The 20140-nt window shown below is 46.0% G+C and overlaps 1 protein-coding gene across 1 annotated transcript in view; it reads left to right on the top strand.

Annotated features, from left to right (window-relative positions):
- LOC311525744 (exocyst complex component 1-like) overlaps positions 1–17700 on the top strand; it is a gene marked incomplete at its 3' end in the record, with an annotated part of 54798 nt that extends 37098 nt beyond the window's left edge. Inside the window, exons 10-17 of the mRNA XM_084638084.1 lie at positions 5491–5609; positions 7033–7146; positions 7415–7488; positions 10868–11108; positions 12158–12341; positions 13528–13727; positions 16726–16920; positions 17545–17700. Coding sequence (XP_084494210.1) covers positions 5491–5609; positions 7033–7146; positions 7415–7488; positions 10868–11108; positions 12158–12341; positions 13528–13727; positions 16726–16920; positions 17545–17700 — 1283 coding nt within the window. The remainder of the gene's footprint in view (positions 1–5490; positions 5610–7032; positions 7147–7414; positions 7489–10867; positions 11109–12157; positions 12342–13527; positions 13728–16725; positions 16921–17544) is intronic.
- Positions 17701–20140: the final 2440 nt, after the last annotated feature.

Here is a 20140-nt window from a genome sequence, read left to right as displayed (position 1 = left end):
ATCAGCTGGGAGGACAGCTGATCTTCACAGGCAGGGCTAAGCCTGGCTTCTCTTAAAGGGCCAGCCAGCCCATGATAGGCCTGGATTTCTCCCCATTTCACAGATGGATATTGTGACTGAATGCACCCCTACAGTCACACCTTGCACAGTACTGTAATCTTTGTACAAAATATGCCTTGTGAGGTAGCATTTGAAAACTAATAATTCCCTGGCCAATAATACCTTGGTAAAATGTACATAGCAACATTATATGTAAAGTTATGAATTCCCCCTGTATGATGTTAGCACATGTTCAAACCCACCTAGCCCTGGCTATGCAGAAGTTGTTAAACAACTCTGTCCTAACCAAAGAAATGTGTGTTTACCTCAATTTACATATTACATAGTAAACAGGGCGCTTGGGCACCAAGAGGGGGTAAACCTGTTAAAAACAAAGGACAAGCTAATACCTCTGGCCAGGTGTAATCAAAGTTGATTGGCAGTCACCTTAATGCAATGTATGTTCAAATAGATGGATCATAGTTTCTTAATGTTTTTTCAGTCCATCCAATACAAGCCCAGCTGAAAGCATTTCGCTAATTTACCCTTTGGGTTTTAGGTCTTTTGAAAAATCTGGCTCCAGTTGTGATTTGCCTGTGGCAGATCTGGGAATAGAAGCCCAAATCCTGGTGCACTTTTAGCTATGTGCCCCTTACCTCAGGGACCCAGTAACCACCCCTTTGTCAAGAAGCCAGGCCGCACAGCTCTCTCCATTTTGTTTATGCAAGAGTGTTCCACCAATGTCACCTGTAAGGTGGAGAGGTAATATTCTGGTCAGATCCAATTTACCTTGCTGCAGCTCGCATAATCCAGTGCAAACTTTCTAAAGCTGTTCTGTGCATCACCAAGAAGGAGCTAGATTTATCAGCTGCGATTCTGCAACCAGCCAGTCCAGGAGAGCTGGGATTCTGCTTTGGCTCACCTGAGTCACATTGTCTAAAGTATGTAGTTAAAAGGGAGAGAGAACTTGCCTCTTAGTGACTCCAATACACAGCCACAGCATTTCCTGAGGAAACTTGGCCCATTTTCTCATCCAAAGAAGAAATCCTGCAAAGAAGCGATGAACATTCTGGTAGAGAGCCATGAGAATTAGCAATGGGGACAGCAAACAGCACGAGCCGAGGTTTACCAGATGCTGTGGTCAGATTCAGTTTCCTGAAGAAAGGCAAACACACTTATTTAAATAAAAGGATTAGCAAAACCAGTCCAGAAGGCAAAGAGACCGCCATTTCCAAGCAAGTGCTTTTAATGCTGTGGGGTAATAATAGAAAGCAAAGCTTGTCTTTGCCAGCAGCACTGCAGCTATTAAAAATGGAGAGACCTGTTCGGTGAAGAGTTAGCTTTATTATTTAAGAAGTCCTTTGTGAAAAGAGACTCATTAAAAATAATAAAGGATGGTATCGGTTATGAGTAACAGCAGTGCTGTATAATCCTGGTTTTGTAATTTATATCGGTGACTTCCTTTTAGCGGTTCGCCGATCTTTTTTTCAATGGCTGTATACATGTAATAAAAAGCTAGTAATTAAAATAATAACAGGAAACAGAGACTCTGGGAAACCAATTGTGGTTACAGCAGGAGCCTTTGAGGGCTTTGTACCTGTCATGAGGCCGCAGGGAATCATTCGCAGGTGTGTAGTTCATCTTGAGGCAAGATGACCTCATTGCTAAGGCACTGGCCTGGGAATCTGTGCTCTGTTCCAGCTCCACCAGAGACCTTCATTGTGAACATGGGCAAGTCTATAGGCTGAAAGTGGCTGCTGAGTGGGGTGCACATTAGAATGCTCCAGTTGTTGTTGGAATAATTGCAGTACACATCAGTGTGGTTCAGTCTCTCCTTTCTCCAGGCATATATTGCTAAAGTCCTGTCTACACTAGGGGACATTTTTTAAAAAATCTGCTCTTGCTGGTGCAATGCTTAAAATGGCAGTGAGAACTGGCAATGTATCTACTGCAGGGCTCTTGGCATTGCTGGAACTCAGCTCATGTTAATGATGGTGTGAATTTTTAGAAAAAAAAGGCTAACTTGGCTTCCAATTCTTTGCCTGTTGTATCCATCTGCTTCTGAAGAGGGTGCATCTCATACTCCACCCTCTGTTGCTCTCTACACAGATTTACCCAGGATATCTTGGAAACGCTACAGGAGCAAAAAGGGAGAAAAAAAATTAGGGGGGCCGTGTCTCATGCAAGCTCATGCTCCCGTATAATTGCTTACAGAGCTCAGAAACTACTCCCAATGTCTGCATCTATATTACTAACCTGTGCTTGGCTCAGAAAATCAGGAACATACTGCCTCAAATAGTGGCTGACAATAATGGATACCATAGGAGAAGTCAACCAACCTCATCACTTAGAGCTAGTCAGAAGAATACTGATGGAACTTTTTTTTTTTTTCTGGAATACGGTGAAATTGATCTGTTTTGCGGAGAGCGTTCGATTTTGACAAAGTTCTGACGAAACCCAGTTAGCATTCCATTGGAAACCTGCCTGGCTTCCTGCCAGCTTGCCTGTCTGGCTCCTTGGCAGCCCATCTCATGAGTTAATGAGGAGCCGGAAGCCTGGAAGCCTTGGGAATCCTGACTCCAAGACTTGTGGCTTCTCGGTAGCATTGGATCCCAGGGTATCCAAGGTCTGAGGCTCTGGGGCAGCCTCCAGGAGGACTGCCCCAAAGCCAGGGCCTTGTTCCCTTTCAAGCAGAATTTTGAAATGTTTGGTTTTCATCCCAAATGGGATCAAAACCAGATTTCAAAATACTGAAATCCTTTGCAACACAGAGTTGCTGTAGTCTGTACAGCACTGCTCATTCCCAGTGTAGCTCGCCGTTTGTGCAATGCTAATAGATCAGTGGCTTCATGTGGCCTGATCTGACATTGAGGAAGAGAAGGTGGCCAGGGAGGTGTGACAGAACTTTCCCCCTCCTCCGCCCCCCCCCCAAACAGGGATTAACCCACAAAGGCATCCATATTTTGTCAGATCTCCTTTGAGATTCCTTCAGTAACAGCGGATTGCGCTCTGCAGAGTGGTGTCCCCGAGTTTCCTGTGCACTGCACTACAGAGATGTGGATCTGGGTAATCTCTTATTGAAAGTACTGTATTCCCCCAAAAGAGAGAATCCCTCCCAGTGTTGTGGATTCACAGGAGAAGCCAGCAGTTCCTGCTTACAGCTGGGAGTCCCCATTTTTGAGCAAGCCTGGATGCTTGCACTATGTAATACAGCACCATACAGGGGCAGCAATGCAGGGCTGCAGTTGCCCAGTGAAATGATTGAGAGCCTGAAGTGCTAGGTTATACTTTCCCTATTCCTTTATTTTCCTTGCTCTTCCCTGCCCTCAGTAGGAGGGTGTTGATTTCCCTTGGATTGCAACAAGAATTTTTCAAGACCGGAAATTCAAGCCTGGAAAAAAGAATGGATAGAAGACTGAACCCCAGCATCAATCTGCAACCCACACCTACCACTCCACATCCATAAGTGATGCGGTGATAAAGCAATCTCCCAGTCACACCCTATGTCTCACCATCTATTTGTCTCAGCTGGCTCTTGGGGCAGTGAATTCTTTGGGCTGACTGCATGCTACATAAAGAATTCTAAATGTACTGCCCTTTGATTTCAAGCATCCCCTTGTTCTCATGTTATGGAATAAGGTTAAAAGAAGGAACTGCACAGTTTTCACTTAGCTATCACTGAATAGTTCAGTCTTCTATCCATTCTTTTTTCCAGGCTTGAATTTCCTGTCTTGCTTTTTTTTTTTTTTTAATGAAGTAAAATGTCATTCCTTTATCATCCTCTTTATGCAGAGATTAGTTGAGAAGCTTTTGTGTTGTGTTAGAAAATTCTTCTGGTGATTTTTGCAAAACTGAAATAATAGGGTTTAGGGTTTTTTTGTTATTTCTTGAGACAGAGAGCTAGATAAGCAAGACTTGCCCAGATCTCTAATCACCTTTGTTGTCCTTCTCTGAACGTTTAGAACCTCAGCTAAATCTTTTCCAAAGAAAGGTGGCCAAAAGCTAACACGGTCCATCCTGTATGCAGAAAGAGTAGGACTCTGAGATGTTGTCTGTCTGAGATGGTTACTCTAGGTGTCCCAGATTTTTAAAGCTAGCTCCTCAGCTGGTATAAATCAGCATAGCACTATTGACGTCAGTGGAGTTGGGTTGATTTTTTAGGGCTGGCTGGAAAGTGTTCATGTTTATTCACGCAGAAAGTTTCAGTAAAAGCAAACCGGTTTTTGTTTGGGTTTTTTGTTGAAATTTTCAGCAGAAAATTTCAACTTTTTGTCCCAAAATGGCCAAAACAATGTAAATTTAGGGCCAAAACCTGAAAAGATGTTCAGTTTTCAGATGAAAATTTTTGGTTTTACGTCGATCAGAAAAAATTGAGGAAAGCAGTAACTTTCCATGAAAATTGTTGTTGGATCTAAAACCCTATTCTCCATCAAAAAAAGTTCTGATGGAAAATTTTCAACTGGTTTTACTGATTTATACCAACTGGAGGATCCATAGCATCCAGGATTTCTCATTCCCAGATTTTCTTACATCCGTATTACTGCTGAGTAGCAAGGGGATAAGTAAAAAGAAAAGGAGTACTTGTGGCACCTTAGAGACTAACCAATTTATTTGAGCATGAGCTTTCGTGAGCTACAGCTCACTTCATCGGATGCATACCGTGGAAACTGCAGCAGACTTTATATCTCTGTGTGTATATAAAGTCTGCTGCAGTTTCCACGGTATGCATCCGATGAAGCGAGCTGTAGCTCACGAAAGCTCATGCTCAAATAAATTGGTTAGTCTCTAAGGTGCCACAAGTACTCCTTTTCTTTTTGCGAATACAGACTAACACGGCTGGTACTCTAAAAGGGGATAAGTGGCACTGGAAGGAGAGCAATAGAAGAGAAGGGTGATAACAGGAGAGAGATAGAGAAATGAGACCACAATAGGACGTCCACCGGAATCTGTGTCTTGTGTCAATCAGACAGTAAGGGATGGCTTCCGTAAAGCCAACTGGGCCATATGGAAGCAGCAGGTTTAACAGGGAAGGGCTAAATCACCTAACCGTAACGTCAGAGAACAGATTAGGTCTATGAGAGCTGAGAGTTAAGCTTATGACCATAGGTGAAAGCCTTGTGCAGAATAGGTGGGAGATCCCTTCTTCAACTTTTTACTCCCTTGTTTACATCCCTTTCAAAGTTGCAGTAAGACTTATGCATTCTCGCTCCTGATCCCCCTTGACTTTTTTAATATGGCTGTCCCACTGCGTATAGTACTCTGATTCAATTCAACTAATACCCAGACCCTCCCATCATGTGTGCCTGGTTGGCTGAGTGAGTGGATGAATAGCTATAGGTGGTCATCTCTATGGTTGACATGTTGATCATCCATGGCTACTGTGTCACAGCTTGGAGATGGAGAGAAGCAAAGAGATACAAGTAAATACAAAAGAAGTTATGTCTGTTCCAGGTTTTCAAGAAGTTCTAGACAAGCAGGTGCCCTGTGGGAGTAGACAGCACCCTCAGTTCTGTCTCGCTGACAACAGAGAAGGGGAAGAGGATGAACTGAACAGAGGAAATGTTGTTGAAGTAAGGAACTAAGAGTTAATAGAAGACAATGGGACTTGTGTTTTAGAAAGGTGGCTATGGAATATGCAGAAATCCAATACTGGTTCCTCTCCTCCCTTCTGTCCATGAATTAATGGAGCAGAGTTGTTCTCTACCTGTAACAGGTGCAGATTGCCTAAGCACATACTTCAAGCACTTGTCTCCTAGGCACTACATGGAGTCTACTTCGAGGGAACACAATCAAATTTAGGGTTTTTTTGGTTGTTTAGGGTGGTTTTTTTTTTACTGAACAAAGAGAATGAGGCAACCTGCTTCTTCTCCGACCCTACCTCAGTATTTGTGAGAGAGCTCTCTGATTGTGACACCCACCTGTAGATTTCAGGCGGGATTTCCCAACATAGGTGTGTGGAAGGATAGAGTCGGGGCTCTGAGCTGAGCTCCTGCATGATGGCATACATGTCTGGGGGCAGCACAGAGGAGGATTAATCAAGAGCACCTCCTAGTTACTATCAGAACATGCAGTGGGTGTGGCATCTTAAAGAGGGACAGGGCCATGAATAGAGCTCTACTGACCTGATCAGGTCACCTAACATAGAGTCACTTGAGAATAGAGCTGGGCAAAAATTTTCAGCCAAAAAGCACAGATCTGATGGCACCAAAACATTTTGCCAATTTCATGCAAGTTTCACCCAATTGTTTGTCAGAAAGAAAACCTAAAAAATCTCCCCCTCCACCCCCCCCCCAAAAAAAGTCAGAATGTTTCATTTTGACATTTTCAGAATGAAACATTTCAATTTTTTGGCTCAAAAGGACTTTTCATTTCCAAGTTTCCTTTAATTTTATATTTTGTAATTAAAAATGTTTAAAACTGAAAACATTTAATTCAACCCCATTTTTTTTCCAATTTACCAAAAATTCAGAAAAAAACCTCTTTTCAGTTCAACCTAAAACAATCTTTTATAACTTTTCAGAGTTACCAGCAAACTGAAAAAATCCATTATTCACCCAGCTCTCCGGGAGAAGCACAATTCCAGACTGGAGATGTAAAATGGGGGCAGGCCCTCAGGCACACAGACGCATGGAGAACTTGCTGCACTTTGGGCCTCCAAACCTTTGCCTGTGGTTTTTCCTGAACACCCTCCTTGGCCTGAAGCAGGCCACAGTGTTTTATTTATTCCATGCTGCTGAGATCAAACAGGGTACCACAGTGGCCATGTGTACAGATCCAGCCGCAGTAAAACTTGCTCCAGATTAAAAGGCTTCATGTACAGTAGATCTGGGAATGCCAAAACAGTGTGGCAATTACCACAGCAATACTCTAAATGCTCCTGCTGTTGCCTGGGAGTAGTGACCTTGAAGCTCTGAGGACAGGAGGAAAGAGTGAGGCATGCTAGGTGGGAGACAGTATTTAATGGTGTGTGTAATGTGTCTGATTGTTTCTAAGCAGATGCTGGAGCAGGTGTTGAGGGAGCTGCAACCCCTGTGCATTGCGGAGCAGAGGTTTATTGAGAAATTCTTTGTGCTGAGCCAGGATGCTGCAGACCAAGAGGAGCCAGGAGTAAGTCAGCTAAGTGAGCCATTGATCCTACCATGAGAGAGTTGACTCTTTGGGAGCAAGGAGCTGAAATTAACCTGATGCTTGAGTAATTTCTTATCTAACTTAGCATCTCTATGACTGTGTCCCTAAGCTTGTATATGGAGTTGTAGTGTGAGGCACTACTGCTTCTGCTGAGTTGACACACAAAATTTATCTTCTACCCTCCAAGTGGGAGAATGGAAGTCTCTCGAGGAATGGTACTCTCCCTCCCCCCACCATTCTTTTTCAGCTACCTGCTGCAAGCAAGGGAGGAAAGGATGCAGCATTTCCTGAGAAGTCTCATTGGCCCAAGACTAAGACCAAGTACGTGGATAAGTGTGATCTGTCGTTTGTGTCTGAGGAATTGGCTGAACATGACAAGAGGGTTTTGTCTCATGACTGTGGTGATTTCATACCTCTCCACCCTTCATCAGGCATTTCAGGAGACACACCCCAACAGCACGCATTTTTGCAGCACCTAGCACAATGGTCTCCTAGTCATTGATACATTTATGGAGGGCATGGTATGATGAGATTGCCTACAATAGCATATGGCCCATCCACGACTGCTATTAGCATATATTGCCAATGGCTGCTTATGGGACACTAGATGGGGAGGGTTCTGAGAATTCATTCCCAGGTGTCTGGCTGGTGGGTCTTGCCCGCATGCTCAGGGTCTAACCAATCACCATATTTGGGGTCAGGAAGGAATTTTCCCCCAGGTCAGAGTGGCAGAGACCCTAGGGTTTTTCACCTTGCTCTGCGGCATGGGGCATGGGTCACTTGCAGGTGTGAACTAGAGTAAATGGTGGATTCTCTGTAACTTGAAGTCTTTAAATCAAGATTTGAGGACTTCAGTACCTCAGCCAGAGGTTATGTGACTATTACAGCAATTGGTCAATGAGGTTCTGTGGCCTGTAATATGCAGGAGGTCAGACTGGAGATGGTCACGGTAGTCCTTTCTGTCCTTAAAGCTTATAAGTCTTTGAGATTAGAGCTCCTAAGCACTACTGTAATACAAATAACAGACAGACAGCCTGCATCTTAATGGAGTATTTGGACATGTAAAGTAGATCTATCATTTTTGTCCCCTCTGTGGCAGTGACCTGGGAGCAGAGCTGGTTAGAAAATGGAATTTCTCTTCCATGGGAAATTGACACTTTGAAATTTGCTTTCATTCTGAATCGGAACGAAAGTTGAAATTTACCACACAAATTCCAAAAATAATTGTATTTGGAATGATCAAATGTTTCATTCCCATTATGTCAAAACATTGTAATAAAAGAAGAGCTCGGTGTAGATCAAAAGCTTGTCTCTTTCACCAACAGAAGTTAGACCCATAAAAGATATCACCTTGTCTCTCTATTACATACAAATACACATAACATTAAATATAATACAGTACACTCCCACTTATCCAAATGCCCTTTATCCAAAAATCCTAATTATCTGAATCCACAGTGTGTCCCCCAGGTAGCACCATAATTAATCATACACTCATAACTTCTCAATTAGCCTCTTAGCACCTGTTAGTGCTGATCAACAACTTTGTATAGCAGCTACCTGCAGTTACTGAGGCCACGTCTACACTACCCGCCAGATTGGCAGGTAGCGATCCATCTATCGGAGTTCAATGTATCGCGCCTAGTGTAGACGCAATAAATCAATCCCCAATCGCTCTGCCATTGACTCCGGAACTCCTCCACGGCACGAGGCAGAAGCGGAGTCGACGGGGGAGCGGCGGCCGTCGATCTCGCGCCGCGAGGATGCAAAGTAAGTGATTCTAAGTCGATCTAAGATACGTCGACCTCAGCTACGCTATTCTCATAGCTGAAGTTGCATATCTTAGATCGATTTCCCCCCATTCCCCCCCAGTGTAGACCAGACCTGAGATCTAATCCTGTTTCAGCAACAGCAGCAGCTTGGCAGGACAGTTATGACTAAATCAGAATTAAATTATGACCACAATGGTTTTAATACAATTTTGGTGTTTTAATAAACTCAGTAAAGTTTGTAATTTATTATAGAGTAAAAAAACCAAGTACAGTATTAAGCCAACATCAGCTTTACACCCTTTGGTCTACATATTTCCACATCAGTGATGCTGCAGCTCAACAGCACTTTCAGTTATCCAAAAGTTCTGGCTGTCCTCCAGGGCGTTCAGATAACCAGATGTGTGCTGTATATCAGTAAATATCAATAGTTCATCTCATATAAGAGTCAAAACAAAATGAATCAAAACACTAAAGTAGAAACAAACTCTTTTACGTTATCAAAACAAAGGAAATCAACTTTCTCCCATCAACACAATCCCATGTTTTGACAAAACTGCATTTTCTAACCAGAGTCAGAAGATCTGCCTAGTGCAGTATGGACACATCAGCACAGCTGACAGACCCTGGTCCAGCAATTATAGGGTTACTATGCAGTGTGGACTCTTAAGCGCAGACTTGGAAACACCAAGTCCATAAGCCAGGGTCCCACAGACCTGGCTAACCTTACAGTATGGACATACCTACTGTGTCATTCAAAGGCATGTACTGTCCAGTGCCCACCAACAGAGGAAAGATGCTCTAATGGCAGGGCACTGGCTTGGGACTCAGGAGACATGGGCAAGGCAATGTTCTGCCACAGACTTGCTGTGTGACCTTGGGCAAGTCACTCAGCCTCTTTGGGCCTCAGTTCCTGGTTATAAAGTTGGGATAATGGCACTGCCCTACTGCACAGGGTGTATTCAGGATAGCTACATTAAAGATTGTGAAGTGCTCAGATGCTATGGTATCAGTGAACTTATAACTACCTAGGACAGATAAATAGGGGACTGTTGCTAACTAATATCACAAGAAGAGAGCTGGGTAAGATTTGGCCCTCAGTCAATCCAGTACATGAAGTCAGTTGGACAATGAATGAATGAAGTCAATGGGACAAAAAAATGTTGGCTTGTATTCAAATCACATTGACACTGGTGAAAATCAGGAGTCACGCCCATGGCTTACATCCGTGTAAATGAGAGTGGAATAGGACAAAATTTGGGTCAAATTGCCTGTAATGTTACATGGGTGCTTAGCCTGCTAGTGTCACAGGACTCAGGACAGTGCTGGTTAGTACCCAGTGTTTACTCAGCAGAGTGATTTTGTGAAAGGGTTCTTTATCACTGCTTCTAGTCTGCTCACACGGGGAAACAAAGCACAGAAATAGGAGCAAATATATTATCAAAGTAACTGCAAGAATTCGGATAGTATTGTATCTTGGGACAGGATAGGACACTGTACTGGGGGTCAAAAGTGTGCCTAGAGCTATTCATTTCACTGGGAACTGGGCATCCAAACCTTGACCATCGCAGTGTTATTGTTATGTCACTGGTCACAGTAGGGCTATCACTTTACACAAATCACTAATACCATGGTGTAGAACTGTAGTACATGACTTGCCAATGGTCTTTGGCCCAAATCCTTAAAAGGTATTTAGGCTCCTAACTCCCGTAGGAATGAAGGGGAGTTAAACACCTCAGTACCTGTGAGATCTGGGCCTTTGTGTTTATCTGGTGTCTGCACTCTTAGCTCCCGGTTTGTGAGGCCGAAAAGGCTGTGTTTGAGCTTCACCTTTCTGTGTCTTTCTGTCACCCTGTCCATACCTCTCTGGCTGGCCCACTTCCTGAGCAGCTCTGTCCCAACCCCCTATCTGTTTGTGACACTTATTCTAGACTAGAAGAGCAGCCCACCCAGCTGCTGTCTGAGATCTTCAGGTCCCTGGAGCCAGAGCTGAGAGGATTTATAGATACCTGCAATAAAGTCCAACAGTTTAGCTGCCTGCAGGTCCTGGTTACCCTGAATGACTACATGTTTGAGATGCAGGGCTCTTCCACAGCCTCCTCCTCCTCCTTCCTCAACATGGTCCTCAGCAACGTCCTGCTCCTGGCCAAGAACAACTTCAACAAGTGCATTGTGAGTCTCCATCCGTAAGCAGAGATGCGCCTCGGAGCGCTGGAGCCCCAAGTCAGCATTTACCCTTTGTGCGAATAATTAGAGCTTCTGGGCCTGATGCTTAGCTGGAGTAAACGAGCATGGATCCATTGAAGTCAGCCTCCCTACCCCCCCCAGTGAAGCCAATGCCTGTGTGAATGTGGCCCTCAGTTCTTGTGAGAATTAAAATTTCCCTGCATCATTCATTGCTAGTGCGTACACAACGATGCCCCCACTTGTATGGGCACACTGCGTAGGCCGTACTTTCACACAGGGCTGGGAGGCCAAGGGATTTCAAACAGCACATTCCTAAAAGCAGTGGCTGAAAATGCATCACTAGGAACTTTCCTGTCTCGATGCTTTTAGCCATGGCTGAAAGTGAGCTGCAGGTTATTACCAACTGGTCATTGTTCGGCCATCTGCGTGGAGCTTTCACACTAGCTGCTAGTCGACAGGCGCTCATGTCACAGAACCACCACAGCTGGAACTCATGCCTGCCCTTCATGGCTGTCTCAGCTCAGGCTGAGTGATAGATAAGCATTATAAATATTATTTTAGCATTATCCCAGAGATCAAAGATTGAATCATCCCTGGAGACCGAACTCCACTCTCCTTTAGAAGTGGTCCTTCAATGGCACAGTGCTGGGGCATTGGAGGGGAAGCTTGCCCTGCCAATGCCCATGTGGTACCAGTTCTGGGGCAAGCGGATTCGAGGGCTGTCATTCTGGGCTGGAGGAAGACAATACTAGTGAAGTTTGTTGGCGTATGCCATGCAGGAGGTCAGACTAGACAATCCCAATGGTCCCTTCTGGCCTTAAAATCTGCAAGCATATGAATGAGAGTACTGAAATTGACCATTTTATCATTCTTGATTCATTCCTGTGGGTTACGAGTACAGGGTTCAGCTAGCTGTGATGCTGGCATGCAGGCTCTAGTGGGGTTTGCTTGCTGACAGGCTCTTTGGCATGCCCACCCCAGAGCCAGGGACTGGCCAAGTCTGAGAGTGTTGTGTTTTATTCTATTGCTCCCAGTGTGTCCTGTGCAAAGAAATCGAGGAAGCGAAGGTGCCTAGCAGGGCTAAAGGCGGGATCCTGCCTTTCGTCAGCCGCTTTGAGGAGTTCGTGAATTTCTCGGAGGATGTGTTCAGATGGGCTCAGCGGAGAGGCGAGCTGGACAAAGCTCACACCAAACTGGTGGGCAGTGTCTTCAGCAGCAGTGAGTAGAGAGCCAGCAATGGAGTACGCTCAGACCTGAATCACAACATTCAGATCTGGAGCAGTATTTCAAACCCCCTCTTTTAAAGCCCAGGGTGTTTGGATTGGGATTCTGGTTCTGTTAGTGGCACAGAGAGGCCAGCATGAAATGTGGATCTTGATCCATGTTGGAACACTGAAATCCGTCACACACACCCACACACATATATGCAGCCACCCATGTGTACGCACTATGCACAGAAAAACACACCCACACACAAGAGCTTGTTTGGGGTCCCAGAGGGGTGGCCTAGAGTCACTCTTCCTTCCTTCCTGAGCTGCACCAAGTGCAAACCCAGTACAGCTGAGGGCTGAGAATGCATTTCCTGGCTGTAGATACACCGAAGCAGAGAGATCACAGGAGCAATATTAACAGTCTCAGGAGGTGCAGAGTCACTGGAATAAGTTGTCAGAAAGAAGGTCTCCCCCCAAAAAGCACTGCTGTACATTGCCAAGAGAAAGAGGGGGAGATTGGTAGTTTGCAGGTTGCACTCTGCATTGCCATGCAAGAGATCCTAATGTGGGTCTCAAAGCTGGTCTCTTGCTTCTGAGCCTGGCAGGGGCTCAGGATGCTGTGGAAGCATCCTGAGCCCCCCCCCCTCCACACACACACACACACACACACAGAAGGTTGAGTTGTAGATCACTCAGAGATGCCCAGACTTTGAAAGCTGGAAAGCTACGTTAGCACCTTTCCCTGTTGCAGAGGGCGTAGCCTTCTTTGCATATTATCCTGGATGATCCGCCTCACTAATGCAATCAGTACCAGGTCCGTCAGGGCACCATCTGCGTTTATTATAAAGCTACTGAGATAGGAAATAAAAATACATTACATGAAATCATTATTTACATTACGATGTTATTCTCCCTCCGGTATTGGAACCAGTGAGCCATTCAGATGGGACAGGCTAAGAGCCATTAGCTCCAAAGCATGAGCTATAGGCAAGACTCTAGGGCTAGGAAGATTGAAGCAGTCTGTGGATTGGACTGATAGGACTTGCCTAGACTCTCTGGAAAACCCTTCTGGGTTTGTGCATGGTGGGCTTAACTCACCCTGTCTTTTCACCTTGTGTCTCCCCTTCCTTCCTCCCCATCTTGATTATCAAAAGATCCCTCTAGGCCTATGTGCTTTCTCCCTTTCTTTTTAGTCAATAGTCTGGCCTCAGCAAACCTGAAGGTCAATACGGACATGGTCATGATGGAAAACTTCCACCACATCCACTGCTTTCTGTACCAAAAGAAGATCCACTGCTTGGAAAGCAAGAGAAAGGAAGCCAAGCAAAGGTACCATGAACACCTGGAGAGATATGTCATTAAGTACCTGGGACAGCCACTGGAGAAACTCAACGTAAGTACATTATAAGCCACAACCTCCTCTGTCTATAGTATGTATAGGTCACTCCTTACTATCCTATCTGAGCACTTCACGGTTTTTAATGGATTTATCCTCACACCGTGCCTGTTAAGTCCTTTTTACAGATGGGGAACCAAGATGCAGAAAGGCTAAGTGACTTGCCCCCGGTGGTAGAGCAGCAACTGGAACCCAGGGCTCCCATGTGCTAGGCTAGTGCCCTAACCACTGAACCATTCTACCTCCAGCAGGCATGACCCAGGAAGTCCCAAGGCTAATCTGAAGCACCCTTTTGACACTGCAAAAAGAAAAAAAAGCATTTTAACCAGAGCTAGCTCTCCCTGGTTAAAATAGCAGTAAAGACACAGCAACTCAGGTCAGCTGCCTGAGTTCAGTCCCAGGCTGTCCTATAGGCTTGAACCCAAGTTGCCCTGTCTTCACCATGATCTTAATCCGAGTTAGCTGAGTTGAGAACGCAGCTTTTGCTGCTGTGTAGACAAGTCCTTACTTTGCTCTCACCTCATTTGTCCCCATACAATACTATTGCTATCTAGTATCCATTAGTACAAATCTTGTGCTTTATATGTCAAAAGTGCTTCTCAAACATTGGCTGAATGAGATCCTTTTTCCCTATGGGGGATAATTCAACTTCTGCCCTAGATCAGGAGAGCTTCTGACCTCTAGAAATTAATACAGCCCTTCCCAAAATGCCAAGGATACACACTCTGCAACTAAACCCTCTATTGGATTCACACACCCCATCCAAGAGACAGTTGGAGGACAGGACAGGAAGGGGTTCCCCTGTTTGTGAGATCAAAGCCAGAATTACTCTGGTGAGACTAACACTCACCATGTCTGTGCACCGCTGCCCTCTCTCGCTAGCGTCGGTGGGTTACACAGCCTCACTATTGTACGTGAGCGAGCAGAACTGCTTGTGCAGCTCACCTGAATTGGCTTTGAACTGAAGGGACAAATTTCTATCACTGCTTTCTCTTTTGGCTGCATGTCTGTGGCTGGCTGATGCCAGTTCTTTCTGGATGGCTGCTAGCGCAGAGCCTCCTAACATAATTTCAGGTTTCCCAAGTGATTGATTTGTTAACTGAGCTAAAAGCGTGGCTCCACTCAAGCGGACATTCAGCCCTTTCCCATAGTTCCTTACCACTCCACTAACCCCTTGCTGTTCTGATTAATGCTCACCCACCTGCTCATTGGCCTATAACGTTTAATAAAAGCTAGGCCCAGCTGGACTTAATTGAAATGCCTGTTGGTTTTGATTTGCTTCTGGTCTTTGCTGTCAAATGCCTCCTGCCCCTGGAAGATCTACTCAGCTATGACATCAGCCACAGCTTCAGTCAACTCACTGCCCGTGCTAATTGTTTTATCTTCCATTGATGAGAGCGGAGTGGAATTCATTGTTGGTGGCCAGGGAAAATGATGACATTTGTGGTGTCCATAAGCAGTGCTCTGCTCAGGGAGAGGAATCCTGAGCAGCGGCTTTGCTGCCCACAGCTGCTCCCCATGTGACTTTTCAGTTATGAGCTGCTTAGTTGACTGACATGGGGTAAAAATTTTCAAAAGTGACTAGCTGAGTTAGGAACGTAAGTCCCCTTTTCACTTAGAAGGTGTAAGAGCTTGTCCATGCAAATGCTTCGTTCACATCAAGCTGGGGTGCTGGGCAACTAACCATCCATGTGGACCCTGCTGCCATGCGCTAACAGCTCCCTCGTGTATAGCCGCTTGGTGTGCTGCAGGCAAGTGTGGGTTAGATTTACACCCCAGCTTCCCACCAAGTAAGTGTTTGTGTGAACAAGCCCCAAGTGTCACTGAAAGTCTGGGGGACGTAGGAGCAATGGGACAGCAGGGGAGTCACTCAGCGGTTGGTGCACCCCTCAGGACCGGGCATGGTGTACCAACCTCTTCTACTCTAGCGCCCCCTGTCAGTGGTCACTCCAGTCCTGGGGTGATTTGCCCCTTTTCATGTCTCTGCTCTCTGCCCAGCTTGCTTATAGTCCCACCCCTTCCAGGGGGAGAACAAGGCCAATGAAGCAGAAGCCTAATAACCCTTTCCCAAGCCTTCAGCCCCACCGTGGACTCAATAGTCCTTGTCCCCCTTTGTGTCAGGGCTTTTGCCTCCCCTTCTCTGAGTGTCAGTCGGGGAACTCAGGCCCCCCACCTCCAGTCCAGGGACCTTGCATTAAGCAGCAGGGTCTGCTCCCATAGACTCGCTGTTGTTTCCCTGGGCCACTTTCTTCAGGCTGATGCCGAGTCCCCTCAGGCTCTCTGACAGCATGCAGCCACCCATAGGCTGGGCCTCCTCCTTCTCCAGGCACCTGGGACATCTCTCCCTAAGTGCCTTCTCCTGGGAGCTCCATTCCTCGAGTATCGCTCCCCGGAAGGCTGGTCTTGCTAGGAGAAGCCTTTTAACTCAGCTATAGTTGGTCAGCCACTTAATCACAGCCGGGAAAGTAACCGTAGCTGCCTATTAACCCATGTGTGGCTGCTATGGGAACGGGGGGGTGGGGGGTTTGTATGCACCCCATGATAGAGACAAACTCCAGGATCTAGTTTTTCCTACTGCCAGCACTGTGGAGCCAGTATCCTGGATCAGCAGAAGAGAAACCTGTGTTCTGTTCTGCTTTATGCAGCCTGTATAAAACCACAAGCTATATTTGGATGCCAGAACCTTTATAGTTGATGAGGTATGTGGAGCAAAAAGAACCACAGGTTGCTTTTCAAATATCAGGTAGCATCAGTGTTGCTGCTACAGGATGCAGATGTCTACAACAATCTCCTTGCAGAGCATGGAGTGTGGAGAGCTAAAGGCATCCTCCTCTGCAGAACATAAAGACTCTGGCTCTGCACGAACGGTCAGATCTGCTCAGTCAAAACCCAGCAAGAGGCAGGACAAAAGGCTTCTGGAGTCAGCCAAAAAAGAGCTCAGTAGAATCACACCGTGGAACAGCTGGTGCATGATTTGTCTCCTTTGCTTCCCCAGCATTTCTTCGAGGGGGTGAAAACCCGCGTGGCTCAAGGAGTGAAAGAAGAGGAAGTGAGTTTCCAGCTGGCATACAGCAAGCAGGAGCTGCGGAAGGTGATAGAAAAGTACCCTGGCAAGGAGGTGAAGAGAGCTCTGGATACTCTCTACAGGAAGATTTACAAGTATCTCTCCCCCGAGGAAAACCTCCTGCCGGTAAATATGGCCTGGGCATCGCTCACAGGGTGCAATGCAGTGGTAGCTTCATGTGTTTTGGGGGCCAAGCTTGCCAGGCAACAATAAATGGCAGAGGGAAGGGGACCTCCTAGCTTCATCTCTCTGACCATCACTCCCACTGCATTGTCTCCCTCTTCATGCCCATTGTTTCATCTCCTCTCTCTCTCTCTCTCCTCAAACCACCCTCTCTTATTTCTCTCCTCCCTCTTCCCAGTGACCTGTCTCTGCTCCCTGCTTCTCTTAGTAGTTTGAAAATTAGTGGGAATTCCTTTATCTCCGCTCCCTTAGAGGGAACTCTTACTAGGCAACTTCTGGGGCCTAGAGCCCAGTTCCTCAAAGGTATTTAAGCACCCAACGTTCATTGATTTCAGTGGGAGTTGGGTTCCTAAGTGCCTTTGAGGATGTGAGCCAAGAAGCTCCGAGGTCAGCCCCGTGCATGTCCCTTCCTCTTGGGCTGGTGGTTGCACTTGTGCAGCAGGCGGTGAAGACCATGTGCCTCTGTGGATGTGCATGGTTACGTTGTACTGCAGCAAGCCCCTGAGGGGAGCAGGATAGGATGCTCCCAGTAAGAGGGGTTATTGACTCCAAGTGTTTTACCTGCAGGTGGTCTGGCGAGCCATGGAACAGGAGTTCATACAGCAGTACCGAGAGTTCGAGCACCTGATCCAGCGCTGCTACCCAGGGTCAGGGATCACAATGGACTTCACCATGGAGGACTTGCTGAACTATTTCATCACCATCACTCAGTCTAGCATGTGAAAGCAATCCTTGCTGGCTAGGCGCGTGGTGACAACAGCTCCTGCTGGTGCCAAGAAAGCTCCATCGGCAGCCAAGGAGCCAAAATGACCATGTGGAAATTTATTCTGCACTGACATTTGGCACAAGAGTTCTCAGCCTAGGTTTAACCCAATATGGGGATCTACTGAATTAAAGGGGAACTTTCTCAGTCATCAGCCTAAATATTGGCCTTCCCTGAGAGGGAAGCTTTGGGATTCCGTTTCCCCCAATGGAGCCATGCACAGCTGATAATGCTGGGTTTCTGTGACTCTCAAGGTGAGTACTGTCACCTCCTACAGCACTGCTCTGTAACGTCCTGTCAGAGTGGGCGATCCTAGAGCAACCCATGCTCATTAGACCCTTTCTGAGCACGCCCTTCAGCTTCTTTATGCTGAGTTACACAGCATTGATCAGATGGGGGAGAGAAGCATGATATATTTGCAACTCTGAACTTATGAATTTATAGGAGGGTCCAAGGGGGAATGTAATTTTTGGCCACTTTGACTAATTCCGGTTCATCTCTCTTCCGCGTTCAACATACCCGGTTTTAAATAAAACTAGAGATGGATCCACAGTTAACAATTTGGGTCTGGATTTCAAATGCCCCAAAATGCCAGGGAGTCCAGATCTAGGGGATTGGAGCAGCCCATTGTAAAACTAAGGATCATTTGTAAAATCTGGATATGGGTTTGGATTTCCAACACCCCTAATGTTTATGGTTGTTTGGGTTTGAGGTTTTGGTTTAGGTCTGCCTATACAAAGCACAAAGTTTGTTTCCTTTCCATAGCTCAGCGTCTCCCACAATTCTGGTATGAATGGGCTATTCTCCTCCTGTCTGCAGTTTCCACAGGCACTTCAAAGCTGCAGCAGAGCCTGTGCTGGTCATGTCCCTTTCTCCTGCTTCCGGCCAGCTCTTCGGTTTCCGCAGCAGCGGGCAAATGGTGGTTCACTTCTCTCCTGTCCCTTTCTTTTAGATGTATCTGTAGCCATTTTGATGGCAGTTATAGTATTTGTATTTATTTTCAAGTCTCCTCACCTCCTCCCAGTCAGGATCTAAGCAGAACTGGGGTCAGAGACACCCGGATCGGCCTCAGAGTCCAAAACCAGAGCAGCCCGTTCTCTCTTTGATATGTCTGAAATGAACCATCTCTCTGCTCACCAAGATAATTTCCACAGGCTTGCCCAATAGCAGCTGGACATGCCATAAGGGGTGGTTCTTGTTTCTTCCTTTGGCTGCATTGAAACAATTGGATCCATGCTTATGAATGACGCACTGCAACATAAAGGGCTTTCCATCGCACCTGTATGCATGGTGTTAGCCATCTCAGATGTTATTTAATCTATCAATTCTGCTGTACAAAGAGTTTAAAAATAAAAGTTATTTTATGTGACGTTGTTATAAATGTTTCGTTTCCTAGGATGGGGCAAAAACTCTTATACAACCTGGAGCAATTTCCCAGGGATCTTTCCACTCTTACCTAATTTAGCTTGTCTGCCCATTGACAGTATCACAAGACAATAAAAGGCTTTCAGTGTTGGCCTCATTGCTTTGACCTGTTCTTGTATCCCAGCGTGGTCACCTTGTGTTGTATGGGATGTCAACTCAGGCACGGGGACTGGGATGAATCTGAAGCTCTTGGCTCAATACAAAGTAAAATCTTTTTTAAAAACCCTACCAAATTTTGTATGAATTTGGTGATTGAAAAAGACCTGCTCTTTCCCCCACTGAAGGGCATGCGGGCTCTGCCATTGATTTCAGAGGGAGCAGGCCCAAAGACGGAAAAGGACAGCTGTAAAGCCTGGCATATCGTGGGCAGGGGTTATGCTAGTTTCCTCCCAACAGCTACACCTCATCCAGGCATGCAGCACTCTCCTTTCTATTCTAGGCCTGAGCTTGTGCTAAGCTGAGACTTCCTCTTGGGACAAACTGCAAGGTGGTGTTGTGAGAGGAACCAGTATCCACACAGCTCTAAAATGCTAACACAACTATACACAAAATCATCCTCCACCTTCAGCTAGATTTCAGCCCTGATCCAACAGAGTCCAGATTTCCTGAGCTCCAGGGCACATTGCCAGGCCTAGCTGTTTTCCCAGACTGTCCTTGATGACTTAGGTTGTCGAGATATGAGTGGGTGGAAGGAGGGGTCTTTGTGGGAGGTAGGAAGTTCATCCTGGATAGTGGTGCATCTGAATGTTGTGCTTTTCAGAAGGTGCTTAGCTATTTAGACAGGCACTTCCAAAGCATTGGAATAGATAAGTACCTTGGAATTCTGCTCTGTAAGGATGAAGGGATAATGCACCAGTCACTGGCATCACCCAGTCCCTGCGAATCTGGTTATTATACATGTGTGCTAGGCACTCTACAGTCAAAGGAAAAGGCAAGGTCTAGGCAGTTCACCATTTTCCCTCCAGTTTAAAAGTT

The sequence above is a fragment of the Lepidochelys olivacea genome (assembly GCF_965140295.1).
Source record: "Lepidochelys olivacea isolate rLepOli2 genome assembly, chromosome: 9".
NCBI classification, from domain to species: domain Eukaryota; kingdom Metazoa; phylum Chordata; order Testudines; family Cheloniidae; genus Lepidochelys; species Lepidochelys olivacea.
This window is presented reverse-complemented; position numbering and strand designations above follow the sequence as displayed.